Source organism: Athene cunicularia, assembly GCF_003259725.1.
Source record: "Athene cunicularia isolate RWA chromosome 9 unlocalized genomic scaffold, athCun1 chr9_part1, whole genome shotgun sequence".
NCBI lineage: Eukaryota > Metazoa > Chordata > Aves > Strigiformes > Strigidae > Athene > Athene cunicularia.
The window spans coordinates 24,452,969-24,471,338 of NW_020799110.1; the positions used below are offsets into that span (position 1 = coordinate 24,452,969).

Here is an 18,370-nt window from a genome sequence, read left to right on the forward strand (position 1 = left end):
GAGAAAAAGCAAGCACGGAGGACGAGAATCGCTGTTGCCCTGCATAGCGTTCCGGGCAGCGGTTACAACCAGCAAGAGAATTCCCGGCTAACAGCTTCTCTCTGGCGGGGAAGTGCAAACGTGCACGTTTTCGGCCGAAAACGCTCACCAAGCCCCATTCTGAGAAAAAGCAAGCACGGAGGACGAGAATCGCTGTTGCCCTGCATAGCGTTCCGGGCAGCGGTTACAACCAGCAAGAGAATTCCCGGCTAACAGCTTCTCTCTGGCGGGGAAGATTCCCGAGGCGGAGGCGGCCTGAAGCGGGGCCGCCGCTGCGGGGACCCGCCTGCGCCTCTCTCGCTGTGCGGAGGCAAGGCGCGGTTTGTGGGCGGTAATTCACCCTTCGCACCAGAAAAACCCCCGAGATTGGCGACACTGGAATGCCTTTGTTCAGCTGCAGCGACCTAATCCTGATTTACCGGGTGAAGCAACCTCATGTGAGGAAGGCGTTGTAACACAGAAGATGTTCAGGACGGTGATCAGCGAAAAAAGAAAAACAAAACCCCAAAAAACAACCTAAACCCAGAAGACCGCAAGAAATGAGGCAGGGGCTGCCCGAGGTGCAGGTGCCCACAGCCCCCGCAGGCGCAGAGCACCGCGTCACCTCAGGGCTGGGGTGGCGGCCCGGCCGGCCCTTACCCCTTGGGCACACAAGATCCACCGAAGGGCGTTTTTGCACTGATCTCACTACAGATAGGCTTCAAAAATACCTTATACCATATTTACTACTTGCCCTATTTCTTAGTCTCTCAAATCGGAGCCAAAATTGTCCAAGTTAGTGTAGTCAATACCACAATTTGTGTTTGGTTTTGGCCACTGTAATACCTCTGTCAGGCGTGGCTAATGGCAAGGAGTTCTTTGGTCTGTGGTAGCCCCACTGTTCGTGCAGCGAGCTGCTAACCAGCAGAAATAAATGTCCTGCTCATACATGTATTTGCAAACTTATTTATGAGCCCACTAATTAGCAAGTGTATGCTGAGTGTTCAAGGGTTAGCCCTTAAAGTCCTCTTTTGGTTTGTTTTTTTTTTTTTCCTCTGATTTCAGGACCACCACTACAACGGCTTTCTGATTTCTTACCAAACAAGCAATGTGAATTAGGGCAATTGACAGAGACCATTCTATACTCAAATTTGTATTACTTTGATCAAGAAAAGTACATATGTAGTGCAGTTCAATTTTATTTTCTTCCTTTTTCCTGCTTAATAGAAAGAGGAAGAAGAGGCTGTTGTTAAAATACTGCTGGCAGTCGACTGTGTTCAAGACTATCTCAAGACAGGCTTCCAGCCATCAGAAATATTTCCATAGCTTTGCAGTCTGTGGACTCTTAGGCAATGTTACTCCTTTCAAGAAAGTAAACTTCTGCAAGCATTGAGCTGGGTTGGCACCACAGCAAGAGCCACCTGGTTGCTGTAAACCAGCCTTGCCACACTGTAGAACTGCAGCAGACACTTGCCAAGTTTTATTTCATTTAAGAAGTTACTTGAAAAGCACCAAGTATCTCAGTAGTGCAACATTTAGACTCATCTCAGTGGGGGTAGGTTTGAAACTTGAAACTAAGGCAGCTACTTTATTTCTTCTCAAAGTTGCAGAAAAAAACATGAAAGATGCAGCATCCCCATATCCATTTAAGTTATATAAAAATGGAGAATGTCTGGCACTATTCCTACAAAGAGCTTCTCTTTCCTTCCTTCTTTCTTTCTCTTCTTTTTACTTATTTCTCTGTCTCAGAGAGACACTGAGTATACCAATCATCAGGTCCCACTGCCTTTAGAACACCCCACACCTGAATATACCACATAGGGAACAAACAGACTTGCGATACAAATTAGATCTCAGTGGGCTATAGGGCAAAGGTAGAGAAGTTGTATTTGATTGTCTCAATGTCTAAAAGAAAAGGTTTTGGGGAAAAGGCAAAACTAGGATTACATGAAGGGCAAGTTCCGAGTCTGAGATCCAGAATGCACGTTACAGGGAAGAAGCAGCCCTAGTACAGCTAGTGCACCACTAGAAACATTCAAAAGATGGGTGTAATCTGTAAAAAAAGGGGTATTAAACCAAACTTTCATTATACCAGTTCAACTGCAGTAGTGCCACTCCATCACAGTCTGAACCCTTAGGCTGCCACCTTCAAGTGGGACCTCAAGATGGCCAGGTAGCTAATTTTTGGAGAATAAATTTTCTATAGGATTCTTTCCAAGCTGTATTGTTGCCAATCCCCTTCCTCGCATTATGTTACCTTTTCCTGATTACCCATGCTGGTTTTGTCTTCCAAGTCCATTCACATCCTTTTCCCATTGCAATACCCAGGACTAACTGCTATTTCATATCCCACCCCTCTGATTTATAATTTTTTCCAGTTTTCTTCCTCCTTGAAGTTTGCTCTTCTGCACAGACTCTAGCTCACCTTTACTCACATCAAGAGTAAATTCCATGACAAGGACAGAAGGATGAGCAGGGAAAACACCTAAAAAGGGAGACAGAATAGACTGATGGATAGATACAGAGACTGCAAAGGGGCAGAATCCAAGTTAAATGACCCAGAAAAAACAGGAAGGAGTTTCCTCCTTGTGCCACCAAGCCCCACCCTGGAACCTCTCATAACCCAAATAAAACACAGTGAACTATTCAAAAGGCAAATGTTTATTAGATACACTGAACTTAAAAAAAAAAAAAAATGAAGAATTATGCAAGAAACATATTTAAATATAACAGGTGTTATTGCGATTGTGCTACATTACAAAATCACTTTTCTACTGTCAGCACAATCTGAAGACCTTGGTGTTATATGCAAGATAACGTTACGTTGACTCTGGCACGCAATAAAGTGGTCTGCACTTTTCTGTTCAAATGTCATTTGTGCTGCACCAGGTTGTTCTTGAAGACAAGATCAGCTCTTTGTAGAACTACGCCTTTTATGGTCCAGTAAGTAAAGGAACTGGCAAGGAATAACATGAACTGCTGTTTTCCTCAGCAAAAAAAAGGAAAATCCAAACATGATTTTAGGTGAAGATAAAATACCATATGAGTAACAGTTCAGAGGTAAATTCTCTTTCCAGGGCCAAGTAGCTCCTATCAATCTGACTCCAAATTGCTACAGGTGCACCAAAAGGAGAATGACTCATAGGTCCAGCATTTACAGATGAAATTAGTAATAGTACATTACATTCAAGTCTCTTGATTTGCTTATTGCCATGCTGCACCATATTATTGCTTCATATTACGTATACTGAACAAGAGGTTCATGACTGACAAGTCAGAGCATTCACAAATATCATAGAGGCTACTGACTAAACCAAGAAACTGCGTATGTTAAGGACAGGGAGTCAAAGACTAAACTCAAGTCCTTTGTCACTGACAAGTGCTGGAAACAAAAAAAAAAATTGGAAAAAACTAATACTGATTTCCCTAGATTAAATCTGCCATAGCACTGTAATAATGGAAGCATTGTAGGCATATTCTAAACAAGAGGTTTAACTACTCTGGTTAATGAATGACAAGACTTATTTGTCTTAGAAGGACATGAACAGTCTGGACAGTAAGACTGATCCTAATAAAGATACACTGAGAGAAGTAATCCAAGCTCTCTTTCACAATAGATAAAAATATAGGTGAATTCAAGGCACAGGTATTTTCAAAATTAACACACATTATTTTCTTTGGAACTAATAATACAAAGGAAGCCATAATTACATTATCAACATGCTGTACACAGGGGCTTTTATGTGCATTACTTATAACAGCACTATCAGAAAATGATCACAAAATTATCCACACGCACAGATGTGCGCACATAAACATGAGCATAAAATGGAGCACTACAGTAGAAAAAAAGAAATGTTCCTGTAAATAGAGTTCTTAGTAATGTTATCAGGGCTATACACTTTGAGAACATAAACTTATGTGTTACACTAGTTATGGAAGACAGATGACACAAGGCCTGCGTGCAGAGAGCATGTGATTCACACATCTGGTTTAGGGGTAGCAGGAGGCTGCTTTCTGTTCAGAGGCAAGGTTCATAGCACTGACACAATCACAGTATACTGACGGAGAGATCCATTTTTATTAACATCACCTGAAATAATTCAACACTGAGGAAACCTGTGTGCTAGACATTAAAAAAAAAAAAAAATCACTGCTTGGCCCCCAACCAGATGGCAAATTTCTGTTTAAAAATCTCGTCTTACCATGTAGACTCTTTTTCTGGGTATACGTTGCTCAGATTTTTTAACCAAGCATAACCACCCATTTAATTTGTACCTTCTTGTGTGCACGAGACTACATTCAGATGAAAACATTCATTTTGCCGCACAGTGATCAAGTCTTGTGAGTTTCTTAATGCTCTTGAATTGGCTTTTGCCATCTTCAGTGGTATTAAAAACCCTACAAATACTTGCCTAATTGGGCAATTAGGAAAAATGAACCTTTGGCTTTTCTGAACACTGCCACTAGAAGACCATGACCATACATGCATATTTATTGCTCCACCTGAGTTCAGTGAGTTGACAAATGTGAAGTATTTTTACCACCCGAGTTTCAGCATCTGGAATTGCAACCTTACGAGCATGCAGAATGTCTTGCTTTCAGCAAGCCAGGCCAAACACACAAGCCCCAACCACACTGTGTTTCCTCCTGCCATCTCTTACCCTACCCCAATTTAAGTTTCTCTCTTGTCTCTCTCTTTGGAGCTGGACAAAGTACACAGCTCTGCCTACCCACTAAGAGTCACAGCTCCAGCACTCCACCTGCCTTGGGCAGGAGGGAAACCTGAAATCACAGGAAGTGGGATTGCTGCTTGTTTTGACCTTGCAGCTCATATAAAACAACAGCAGGGTAAATTGAGTAATTATCTAAGATAATGTGGTAAAGTCAACTATTTTGAGGAAGAAGCTGGAGCAGTCAGCAGTATGCTTACTCTCAAGCACAAGTAATCAACAAGCACAGGTGACCAAAGCTTCCTCTGAACCTCTGTCAAGGTAAGCACCTCCTCTTCCTACATCAGCCTCTCTCAAAAACTTGCAGTGTTAAAAATACCATTTAAAAAGTTTGAGTCAGTTATGGTATGGGTCCGCATCAATATAATTGGCATTAAAGATATCTGTGCTTCACAGAGTAGAAATGAAAGCAACCTCTGATGAAAATGGCCTTGGTGCCAATTAGAATAAAAAATAGCAGTACACCTCTGGACCCTCGGTGCTAGACTGGAAAGCACAGTGCCAAATCCTCAAAATGCTTACCAAGTGTGTAGTATAAAATGAATCATCTGATGGTACAAATAGAAGAGATTCCACAAATTATGCCCACTTAAGCACCACCAAGAAGGGAGTAAAACTAAATGATTACCAGGCCATGTTACACTCTGGATGTCTGTATAATGAGAGGATGCATAGTGTATCTACAAGCAGAAGGCTAGAGACTGCACTATAAGGCAGTACTGAAGTTATCTATTCAAAACCTTCTCGAAGCCAGGCTGCGAGGAAACATCAACTTTCTTTTCAATTAACATCATACTGCTGAGAACAGAAGGATATAACTCATCCTGGACATCAATGTGGAAAAGGAAAAATATTTACTATCATTTCCTTTTAAGAGTGAAATACTTAAAAGGTAATTATATGTTTGGTGAAATGAATTATTAGACAACTCTTAGAATTTATTTTTTAGGTGTGACTTTGGAGATAGTTGAGCCCTCTCCCCATGTATGGTTAGACTGAAGTTACATCTTTGTGCAGGTGTCTCTACTTTAAAACTACCAAACCTATTACATTTATGATGGAAATCTTTTGATTATACTAGATGACAGTAATAATTTTCTCTCCTAGCTGAGACATAAAATCTCTCTTGCTGCTCAAGCCCATAAACTGCAAGCAGCCAGATACAACAGTAAAGAGTTTAAATCTTTGAATTAATCTGATCTCCTTCTATGACAGAGTGACCTGCTTATTGGATAAGGGAAAGGCTGTGGATGTAATTTACCTTGACTTCAGCAAGGTTTTTGACACCATTTCCCACAGCATTCTCCTGGTGAAACTGGCTGCTTGAGGTTTGGACAATCACACACTTCACTGGGTAAAAAACTGTCTGGACGGCCGGGCCTGAAGAGTTGTGGTAAATGGAGTTAAATCCAGCTGGCGGCTGGTCATGAGTGGTGTCCCCCAGGGCTTGGTGTTGGGGCCACTCCTGTTTAACATCTTTATTGATGATCTGGACAAGGGGATTGAGTGCACCCTCAGTCAGTTTGCAGACGACACCCAGTTGGGTGGGAGTGTTGATGTGATCGAGGGTAGGGAGGCTCTGCAGAGAGACCTGGGCAGGCTGGAGCCATGGGCTGAGCCCAACTGCGTGAGCTTCAATAGGGCCAAATGCCGGGGGTGCCCTTGGGTTACAACAACCCCCAGCAGCGCTACAGGCTTGGGGAGGAGTGGCTGGAGAGCTGCCAGTCAGAGAGGGACCTGGGGGGGTTGATTGACAGCCGGCTGAATATGAGCCAGCAGTGTGCCCAGGGGGCCAAGAAGGCCAATGACATCCTGGCTTGTGTCAGGATTAGTGTGGCCAGCAGGGACAGGGAAGGGATCTTGCCCCTGTACTTGGTGCTGGTGAGGCTGCACCTTGATTACTGTGTTCAGTTTTGGGCCCCTCACTACAAAAAGGACATTGAATGACTCAAGCGTGTCCAGAGAAGGGGTACAAAGCTGGTCAAGGGTCTGGGACACATGTCCTATGAAGAGCAGCTGAGGGAACTGGGATTGTTTAGTCTGGAGAAGAGGAGGCTGAGGGGAGACCTCATCACCCTCTACAGCTACCTGAAAGGAAGCTGCAGAGAGCTGGGGATAAGCCTCTTAGCCTAGTAGAAAGTGACAGGACAAGAGGGAATGGCCTCAAGTTGCACCAAGGAAAGTTCAGACTAGATATTAGGAAGCATTTCTTTCCAGAAGGGGTTGTTAGGTGTTGGAATGGGCTGCCCAGGGAGGTGGTGGAGTCCTCAGCCCTGAAGGTGTGCAAGAGTAGGGTCTATTTGGAGCTTAAGGGTAGGCTTTAGGTGGGATCTGTGCTAGGCGAATGGTTGGACTAGATCTCCAGGGTCCCTTCCAACCTAGATGATTCTGTGATTCTGTGAATCTCTACCCAGGTGAAATGCATCAGAGAACAGGTGGCTCAGGAATGCAACATCCAAATTAATGCATCCTTCTAGAAAAATTGTATATGTTCATTAAATTATAAAAGTCCAATTGTTCTTTTCTAGTATATCTAAAAATAATTGTTCTAACAGAGCAGGCCGTAAGTGCAAATTATTTACAGAGTTAACAAGAAAAAAAAATACACTACTTGTTTTAAGGAAATCACTGCATGAGTAACTGTCATTTTAGCAATGCTCCACACATGTAATTGTTCAGCATTGAATACAGGTTTTCAAGAACTGCAAGCAGAAGTTTTCTTCTACACCTACATTTCTGCCTTTACTGGTTCATTAAACACTGTCATTTTCAAAATAATAGGTAATGGTACATAAATTGTTAAGACAACTAAACTATAAAATGCATGTTCAAAGCCATGGAAAGCAGTATCTTGTTATTTACAGATTAGTGCAGTATTATAAACAAAGATAAAAAGATACCTATACATAAATGACATTGTTCTACACCTATGGAATAAAGCATGTTTAAACAGTTTAACGTGACAATCAACATTACAGGTCTTCATACAAACAGAAGGAAATCAAAGGAAAGGAGAGTATTTCTCAAACTGCATCTCTAATGAAGTGCTCCTATCATTTTTTACATTTTCATTTACAACGATGGCATAAGTTATATACAGTGTTAGTATATAATATCAGTTACTGGGCAATTACCATTGCTATCAATGGACCTTATTCACAGGTACTGAAATTACCTTTTCAAAGTAACACCTGGTGAGCAGAAACACAAGAAACTTAGAAAAGGATTAATTTATCTGATTCATTTGTCTTACATTACTGAGGGACTTTCTTTTAAGGGCAGTGTGAATGTACATGCTCAGGGACTAACTAATTACACCACTGATACGCAGAGATTTGTATTTTTTCAGTATTCTTAACATATATAAAACAGTGTTTGGTATTCAGCCAGAAACTGAAATTTGTGTCCTTTCCTGAGGTTACAAGTTAATGCATCACAAAGTGCAGCTCCCAGTGCTCTTTAAAAGTCATGACCATATTTTACTGAAAATGATGACTCCCAGTTTGGCATAGTTCTACTGAGGGTCAGAATTTCCATCTCATGAAGAAATACTCTGGGAAAACAGATGAAGAACGTCCAGTGGAACAAACGACGTTCCAGAAATGGTGCTTGTTTTCACCCTCCTGAGCAAGCACGGAGACCAGAACCCCAAGGCCAGGGCTGTCTCTGCAGGGGGCTTATGTTTTTTTTTCCTGCCCTGGCACTGACCAACTTCCCTACTGGCTGCTGTCCTCCGAATTCCTTTGAAAGGCAGTTCCTGAGGTTTTTGGTGATTAACAGGAAATTGGTACACAGACAATCCTACTCATTTTCCAACTCTCAAGAGCTGTTTCAGTTTTTATGAACTTGTGCCTCAACTGTACAACTGTGTACTGGAAACAAAGAGACACAGTACAGAAAAAAAAAAAAAAAAGGATCAAAATACAGGCACTTCCTAGGCTTCAAAATTATCCAAAACATGTTATGTGGGAGCTACGTCATATGGCTATGTGGACAGGTCCACAGATAGTTTTCTGGTGACAGGAGGGACCTTTCCAAAACTTCTTTATTGATGGCCAAGCAGCTTATACAGTAGTTTAACTGTGCTAGAGTAAGTGATTGTCTGAAGAAAGGCCAAGAAATAGTGGTGGGTGCTCTGCCATCTCTGCAGATGAAATATCCGAAAAATCAATTTATAAGCTGCAGGGTGCAACCCAAGTCCCCATCTCTATCATCAGGTAGTTTATAATGTGATTGAGAAGCGAAGAATCCAGAGTTCATGATCCTTTATTCCTTGAGTAGTCTAGAGATACTTTGCAGTGAGCAAAAAGTGAACCCAGTAGCTTTCAGACTTCAGCCATACTTTTCAAAGAGTTAAAAACTGGGATTCAAAATTTGCTTCACAGATGCATGCCTACACCCCAGTGGTCACTGGTTTTCCATGTCATGTAGCCTTGTACTTCTGATGAACACTTTGCAACACTGTGAACAAGGTCCACAGTGTTAAGGTACACAATCGTTACCACAGTGTGTTGCCGTGGCTCACTAAACAACCAATTTCTCCTTCAGAAAAAAGCATTCCTCAAAGATTCTAGTATTTGTCCTATGCAGCTGATTTGGTTGGGGTTTGGTTTTGTTTTGTTTGTTTAATTTCAAACCATGCATGATCTGACATAAAATCTACTTGGTTAAGCCAAGTAATCTGTTTGTAAGAATGCTGTGCATATGAATTATAATTATACTTTTTAAAATTGTCAGTAATTCTCCTAGATGATTCTTTGGAATTTACTTATGTATTTTTCCAATTAGCAGAACCTGAAACATTTTGCAGATATCACTTCTTAGGACACAGGCACAAATGCTTGTGAAGGCACTTTCCTCAAAAAGCTTCCAAGATTTTAATTACTAATCACACATAGGGCAAACTTTCTGAACACTAGTACAATGTACTATTACTGCTCTCATATCAGAGGCCACAGCAGATACAGCTGAACTCTGGTGACTGGATAGATTTGTAGACTTGTTTTGCAAGTTAAATTAACCCTTTTTTTAAAGGCACAGGATATAATTTTCATACGACGCTTAGGTAGGGAAAGTGCATCTTCCCACTTCAGTTATCTTTAAAAAGCCTGTCTTGTGGCAGACCACCGGATTCATTCATGCCGCCATCTTCTTTTCTCAAGAAAAAAATTACAGTTTAAAGCCTTTTTCATTATATCTATGAATCGTCACACAGCCATGATATGATACTGGCCTGGGCATGGCTGCTACTCCTGTGATAATGCCCGTAGCAGGGTCATAACAAAGAATAGTGTCTGTGGCTTCACCATTTTCTCGTCTTCCACCAAGGATATAGATTTTCCCATTACACACAGACATGCCACAATTCTCCTGTTTCAAAATAGACAAAGGAATACACGATTATTTAAAAAACAAAACCTCAATTCCTGCATGTTTACCCCAGTGCAGAAGGACAGCATTGTGACTACCCTTTGTGAAGAGACTGGCCTATACTATTCCCTCCTGAAAGGGCCAATGCAGAAAGCACAGTAACTGGGGACAGCGGCAGCACAATCCTACAGAAAAGACTAGTTCAGGTCTAAGCCTTCACTATACACAGCTCAGACAAGGGATACAATGGAATATAGCTGAACACTGTACTTACCATTTAAACATCCGAGATAAGGAAAGGGAGAGAGAATAAAGATTTTCAGAAGAGGGGCCACTGTAGGTACTCTTAATGCAAAAAAATGGGAACAAGGAGAAGCACCTTAGAGGAGTAACAGATAGTGAGGAGTGGGGAGGAAAGAAGTCATGACTAAGAAAAGAGTACGTAAGACAGCATTATGCCTTACTTGAAACAAAGAGAGAAAGGATTTTATTTCTTCCTTAAAAGCAGACATGGAAAAAACATTGTGTTAAGTAGAGAACACAGGTCAAAACAGAGGAATAGAGGGAAGGCCAGGAAAAAGAAGAAATTTCTGTTAATTGTGTTAGATACCACAGAGTATGTGACTGATGATTTATAAACATCAGGACAATTAACTGATACACATATACTTTACTACCGAGGGGACATATTTGTAAATTCTGCTCAGTTCCATACGTGAAAATAATACAGCTCTTAGTGCTTAAGGCAGACACTTTCTGTGCCACACATTGTTTTGTTTTTTTTATTTTTACCACACTGTAAAAACAGCCTTTGATATTTGTTACATTGAAAAACTTTAATGAATTATAAGGAAATTACTGTCTTTAGTCTAAATTAAAACATACAGCAGAACTTGACGGAGATCAATTTCTGTACAATTAAAACATCATCCATTATACGGTTACATTGTTTTCCAACAGTATCTGCTCTCAAATAATGTCTGGACTAGCTAACAGCAACACCCAACTGAAAAGCTGCTGGTTTAGAAACTTCCATGTATAGATGAAGAAGTCAAGAAAGAATGGAATCAGAAACACAATTTTAATAAGGTTAAACAAGTGTATACTCATTTCATGCCAAGATATTAATGTAAAAAAATACCTTTCAGATGTCTACTGGGCTTTTAGTGTTAATTACCTGTCTGCTGAATGTATTCTGTACATGCATCCAGTAGTCCTCTGCTGGATCATAGCAGTATATTGCTTTGGTAAGCCCACCAGCAACATAGATCAGATTGTTCAAAGACACAGCCGTGATACATCTTTTTGCGATAGGGATAGTTGCACGGAGCAACCAAGAATTAGTATCGGGATCATAAGACTGAACCTGAAAACAAATACATGCATTTCAGATTAAAAGCCTAATTGAAGTAACAACCTGGCACTACCACACAGGTTATACAAGAGGAGTAAAGCAGCAATACTGGTGGGCAATATCCCATCAAGAAAATGAAGTCAATCTAAACAGAAGTCCATATATTGTCTATATATGCACTGTATTTCAGTATTACTTTTTAACAAGTTTAAGAATTCACTGAACTTGAAGGTGATGACAGTATCTATGAGAAAGACCATTGGAGTGGTGTATCATTGAGTTAACGTTTTCTACTCTCTACTTTTTGTGTTGTAGTAATTCCAAACTCCATTCAGCAAAACAGTTAAAAAGAATCCCTGTATGATCTGGTTTTAAACCAGAAACGCTGTTTACCATGGATAGAAGTAGTAATAAAATACAAATAACTGACCTTGTCAGAACACGTGTTGTCATCAGGACCACCCCCGATCACAAAGAGTTTGCCCACACAGCTGGTGACAGCTGGAGAGCTCACAGCTTCTTTAAGGGGAGCCACCTCTGTCCATCGATTAGAAAACGAATCGTAACACTCTACACTGCTGAGGCGGTTTTGCCCATCATATCCTCCAACAACATATACCTGTGCAAAGTGGTGAAAACTATCAACATTTCATTTTTAGAGTAGTTATTATATTTAAATATAAAAAAATAAAGCTGCAAGAATCCTAATTTGCTAGGTTTGTGAAGGGCTACTTTCCCCACATTTTACTTTATACACAGGAGAAGGATATAATCTAAAAATAATAGGTAAAGACTCCCTGGAGAGTTCCATTCAGTCACATGTGGTATGACACTGCAAACACATGTTCAAAGCACAGTATTATTAATACTGAGAAACTTCCTGTTTGAATGGCATTTGTTAAAAAAGGCACTTCTCTGCACTTCTCTTTTCACAGATTATGTTGAGCAACAGCAGCAGCCAAAGTCCATCCAAATGTACCTTTCCTTTTCTGTGTTTTCCCTTTTTCCTACTTGCTTACAAAAATATTTCTTCCTCTCACTCTGTAAACTTTGCTTTCCTGTTGCTTCTTTCATATTTGAGAAGCAGAGCTCATTACTCCTATCTTCTTCCCTCTGCTTGCTCCAGCTGCAAGTTTCATCTCTTAAGAGGTCAAAGGGATACCACATGCACATCTTCCCTAACTTCATTAATGGAGTCCCCACAGGCAGTTGATCCCAACTACTGGTTTTATGTTAATGCCTTCAAAATACAGCAAAACCTCCCATTTTCCCCACAGCACATATTTGGTTAATTTCAACATAAAACATCAAATAAAAGAGCACAGAGCTAACACTCAAAGGAGTACCAGTTTCTGTTAATAACTGCATAAACTGTTAAGTTTTGACAGCACTTTTGAAGCATGGGCAAATCCAGATGCTTCTCTGCTTCCCAAAAAATTGCTTCTTGGGCTTCAATGACAAAAAACCCCACAAAAAATCTCAACTGAGGGATAACATGATTTCCATATCCACAGATAGCGTCTAACTGATAAAGAGCCTAATTGTTTAAAATAGTCTTTTATTTGAAAATATGCATTTTTGTAATTATTTGATAGGAAATACAAAGTAATACTAAATATGTACGTATTTTCTCCAATGCTTTTATACAGCAAACATCTCCACTATAAAAAAATTATAAATATACTTCTCTTACTTTACCAAGAAGAACAGCCATTTTATGACGCCATCTGCCTTTATTTAAGGAGGCAACTCTGATCCAAATGTTAAGCTGAGAGTTATAAATCCAAACATCCCGGCTATTGATTCTTCCACCTTTTTAAAAACAAAAATAAGCCAATTTGAATAAATTTATTACTGAATGAGAAATGTTAACATGTCCCTCTACAGTGGGCAATGAAAACTTTGTATCCTTTTTATGTGAAATAAAGATCTATCTATATTTCTAGGCTAGACTGAAGAAGTCTGATTTCAAACATGACAACATATATTAAGTTGTTTTACTTATGTGTGCCTTTCCCAGTAACATGCTGACATCACATTAGATTATTTCTCAAGATTGGAATGAATGCATTTTAATGGCTTCTGCCCTTGCTCTTCAGATTTCCTTTACTGCCACTACCCGGATGGGACACTCAAAATCTTAACTGTTGATGTACCTCATGGCACATCCCTAACACTAGCTGCTCCTCCATTTGGTTCATGCATCCATCTCCTTCATTTTACCTTTTGTTCAAACGACACAGGTACTACACATCTGAGGAGAGACTTTCTTTGGTTAAACTAACACATGGGGCTTAGTTTCTAAACCATCAGCTGCACCCTATAATTTACCCTTGCTAAAAGACTGAATGAGAGGTGTTTAACACCTACAGCTATTGCTCATTTCACTGTAAAAGGCTGGTATAAATGGATCCCCAACTCTGGTGCTAAAAGGAATAAATTTCCACTTTACATTCCCATGACAAGAAGAAGCTTTAACCGTTTTTCTTTCAGAGTCTAGGCAAGCCATAGGACAGAAGCAAGTAACCAGCAACATACCAGTTCTACAGTGCTCCTAGGTAACTGGTGTTTTAACCAGGACACAGAATATTTTGTAGCAGAGAAAATGCTGCTAGAAAAAACACTGCTTTCGATTTTTTGCTTGCAATTTTTCCATCTGTTGCTGCAAACAGGCCACTAATAAATCTTAAAGCAGTGTACTTAGCGAGCATAAAATCATCTCTTTAAATACAACTGACACCCTGGAATCAGCTGTAAAACACTACCAATTAATGCCAAACAAAAATCCCAGAAAACACCATTTTCTACAGTAAGATTGGTTTGGGGCTGGTGTTCACCATTTACATCACAAAGTGATTGTCAGTTGAGCTTCTGAAGTTCACAGTACTTAAGAAAAACAAAGAAAAGAAAGAAATCTTAAAATTGTTGGGATTATTCACCTGAAACGAGAATGTCATTCCGTAGAGCACACACTGCATACTCAGACTTGGTAAACTCTGGAAGTTTAGCCAGTGACTTCCACTCTCCTGTTACAGGATCGTAGCACTCAGTATATGGCAAATTAAACCCTCCAACTCTTTCACAGCCTCCAACAACAACTATCACTTCAGAATAACCAGTTGATCTAAAAAAAAAGAACACAGAAAATTAAGATATAGAAGATTATTTATTAGTACATGAAGGCCAAACAATACTGTCTTCAAAACTGTTAAAATCGGGAAATTTACTAGTTAGCATTAACTTATACAGGGAAAAAAAAAAAAAAGTCGTCATGTAGCAAACAGAGGTTCTTACTGTTTCCAACTGTCTCATTACACAGCAAGTTACTCCACTGACAGGTATTCTGTGTAAGTGGTGGATTTGCACTGCACAACATTCAACGTAAAAATCAAATAATTAAAAAATACAGAAAGCCCTTACTCTAATAATAGTTCTCCTTTGACTGTGTACATAGAGGCATCAGAAACAGTTCAAGCGAGGCCAGAGACCATGAGATGAGCAATGTGTTTCACAATGAAACCAGTCCTCGCATTCCCTGTGATCCCCCTGAATTTTTCAAAATTCACAGTACTTTGCACTGCTTAAATACTCAAAAAGTTTGAAATCTTTGGGGTTATTTCATGAGAAAAAAAGCTGAAGGCATATAGTCACCAGAATAAGAGGGAAAAAGCCCCAGACCTTAGAGCCAATGTCCAGTCAAGAAAGTGAGAAAGAAGTGTAGTGATAAGAAGGAAACATTAAGGAATATTGAAGTAAAAATTCAAGCCTAAAATAAAAACTCAGTGTGAAAAAATTAAGTATTAGACAGTCTGCAGTACATGTAAATAAGCCTTTAAATTCTATTCCACACACTAATTCTTATTTTACTAACCTTCTGCACTATACATATTCTATATCTGCAGGAATAACAACTCATTATACGTTAATCCATATTTGAATGTGGAGAAATCAACCATCTTCAACATGCAAATCAAATTATGACCAACTTTTATTCCTCCCTACAAATTTATAATTTCCTAGTAAACATCTGTCAAAATCCTTTCTTTTCAGGGCATTTTTAGATTAAAGGATTTTGCATTGATACAGTTATTTCAAGGAGTGTTGTCTATTAATTAAGAAAAACTGAATGCAAGATTGAGAAGCCTTTTTGTTGTGTTGGTGCTATTAACTTTCATCCCATTCACACCTTTGCTAAGTACTGCAGTCCTCAAAAAAAAAAAAAAAAAAGGCTTAAGACTGTATTTGAGATAAAAGTTGCATGGTCCATCCCCAAATGTCTTAACATGTGAACTTATGCACATATTAACTTAGAAATCCTGATAACGTGTTCCCCATTTTGAAACATCAGGAATAAAACTAGTTAGCCCTTCTATCTCCTTGTGACCACACGCTGTAATTTAAATACACCATATATATTTCTACTCAGAATATTTTAAACAGGCAAAGGCAATGTGCTATAACATTATATAACAAAGATATGTATCTGAGGAGGTATACTTACGCACCTGAACTAGTCAGAAGACACTCTCTTCAGCTGCTCAGCTTTGAAGTCATGCTCGTTCCTGCTTTCTATGTATTTACTGTTACTGTTTTTTGCTTTTTTGAGGAACAACTCTGAAAAGAATCTCTCAAAGGGTAAGAGCGGGGAATTTCCCATGACAGTAAAGCATTACCCAGGAAGAGAATTTCCTTAAGAGCAAGATACTCATCTCATAATTTGCCTTTGAAACAAGCCCAACTATATCAGCTAACTGTATGTATGAAAGAGGTTTGTCGATTACTTTCTGGATTAGAATCAGTACCTCCACTTACTGAAAAGCTTACTGTACCAGATTTTTGATCCTTATTTTAAAACTAAATGAACCAAAATCTTTGATCAGAGTGCTCTTTATGAAAATTGCTATGATGGACTTTCGCTCTTTGAAGAAAGTATTCATTTAGTACAGTATTTAAAATCCACAGAAAACCAAATTTTTTCCCAGCATTTTAGTACCTATGTAACTATCCTTTCTTCACTTAAGAAACATTTTCTCTGTTACATTTTCTTGGTATTTTGCACTGTATAGATTTTAAGGTTAGTTCCAACAGATCTTTTGCAAATGATGGAGGGCACATCAGTTTAAAAGAAAAAATTAAAGATGTGGGAGTACACCAAAAGAACATACAGGCAAAGGCTAATTCCAGAAAAGAAGTAAGGGTATATTTGAATGGAGATTAGAAAAAGCTGTGATCTCAATCAGTGGTACATAAAGTCTTCCTTGTAGCCCCTCAGAAGAAATGGTGTGATCAGAATACTAAAACAAGCACTTTAGAGATTCCAGGAGACGCTCTCCCATCAGAAAGAGGTGCAAAAAATTGTGCGTTCCTAAGAGTAGATTTCCAGGGGGTCCTCAAGTTACATGCAGACCTTTAGGTGAGGTGAGAACACCAACCAGCACAGCGTCAGCTGGACACAAGAACTTCAGTTGTTCTGAATTATAATCATCTGATTACATTCAAAAACCTTTTAAATTTGGTAGACAAATTACAGGAATTATGGTAAATCTCTCACACACGTTAATTCACTTTTGAGTAGTAAATGGTATGACAGAAATGTGCAGTGAAATAAACACTCATCTCCCTTGGGGGAAAAAGAAGGAACTACATTGAAGTTTTCTAAAGGCAACTAAAAAGGATGTGTTAGAATGTGTGAATGTAGTAACTTCTGAGTAATTCAAGAGAACACTCATTTTTATCAGACAGCCTAACAAATGGTGTGATTGAAGAATCCACAGGTACATGAAAATCTGAAGATAATTCAAAGCATACTGTGGGAAGAGCCTGGTTTGGTTTGCATATGGAAATGTGTTATTGCTCACTGCTGTGCAATACAACCAGCAGGGGACAAGGCAGACTTAAAAGGAGCATGAGAAACAACCTCAAGATGTCACTATGTCGTTACAGGTACAAAATGTTTTAAAAAGACCTGCATTTGTCAACAATGCCTAGTGGCAAAAGAGCAAGCAGGCAACCGTTATGCCACATTGTAACCTGGTATTTACTTCAGGTAACACTTCACTGCTTCAAAAAGAAAAAAAAAAAAAAAAAAAAAAACACTGTTCTTTTAAAAAATGGGTAGAACACTCTTCACCCGTAGGTGCATACATACCCATACAAGGAATCACATTTCCAGAAGTTTCAGTAAAAACACTGGCGTGGGAATTTCTGACCCTGCAGCCTGTCTCCTTTTAGAAACAGTTTATATAAAAAAGAAATTGGAGGAATACAAGAAAGAAGGAAAAGAGCTCTCCAGCATCCCCTGCTCCCCAAACCCCCCAGAAATGCTCAGAAAATGGTGTGATGAAAACATGGGGGAAAGAGGGACATAGCAACTTGTTTTAAAACACAATCTCTTTTTGCTATAGGCAAGAGAAACAAAATGACAAAGAACTATTCCATGAATGTATATAGAAAAGGGGAAAAAATTCCTGCTGGGAGGCCAGCCAGTTTTTGGGAAAAAATTCCTGCTGGGAGGCCAGCCAGTTTTTCTCTTTGTAAATTATTTCTCTTATTCCTGCCTACTCGAATTCACAGTGCAGTTTAATAAACTCAGCAGTAAACCCAACAAAACCCACAAAATCCCAAACCAACACCCCGCTACCCTAGAAATCACCTGTATCAGGCAAGGTACTTCATTTACAAACTGGAATGCTACACTGAGGCTGCTCAGGTTCTCAAGTACATACACACCATGCACTTTGTCAAGACTGTTAGGTCTGAGTGTATTTGCTTTCTTTATCAAATTGCACAATAAACATACAACCGCCACCACACCAAATACTACAAGATACAGCCACACTCCAGTTGCTCATGAAACAAGGAGGTCCTTGGTCTCAATTCCCACGGTCCCTCCCTC

The 18,370-nt window shown here is 39.5% G+C and overlaps 1 protein-coding gene across 6 annotated transcripts in view; it reads right to left on the reverse strand.

The window, feature by feature from the left end:
- Positions 1–7,586: 7,586 nt before the first annotated feature.
- The window catches only part of KLHL24 (kelch like family member 24), a 26,498-nt gene continuing 15,714 nt past the window's right edge, over positions 7,587–18,370 (reverse strand). For 3 of the 6 annotated variants that reach the window (XM_026854734.1, XM_026854733.1, XM_026854736.1), the window contains 5 exons: positions 14,415–14,599; positions 13,169–13,287; positions 11,906–12,094; positions 11,299–11,487; positions 8,662–10,121 (listed from right to left, as the gene is read on the reverse strand). In XM_026854734.1, the coding sequence (XP_026710535.1) occupies positions 9,921–10,121; positions 11,299–11,487; positions 11,906–12,094; positions 13,169–13,287; positions 14,415–14,599 (883 nt within the window). In that variant the 3' untranslated portion in view covers positions 8,662–9,920. Of the gene's footprint in view, positions 8,624–8,660; positions 10,122–10,395; positions 11,488–11,905; positions 12,095–13,168; positions 13,288–14,414; positions 14,600–18,370 lie in introns of those variants that run through there. The other 3 variants (XM_026854738.1, XM_026854737.1, XR_003399012.1) reach the window with 3 other exon arrangements.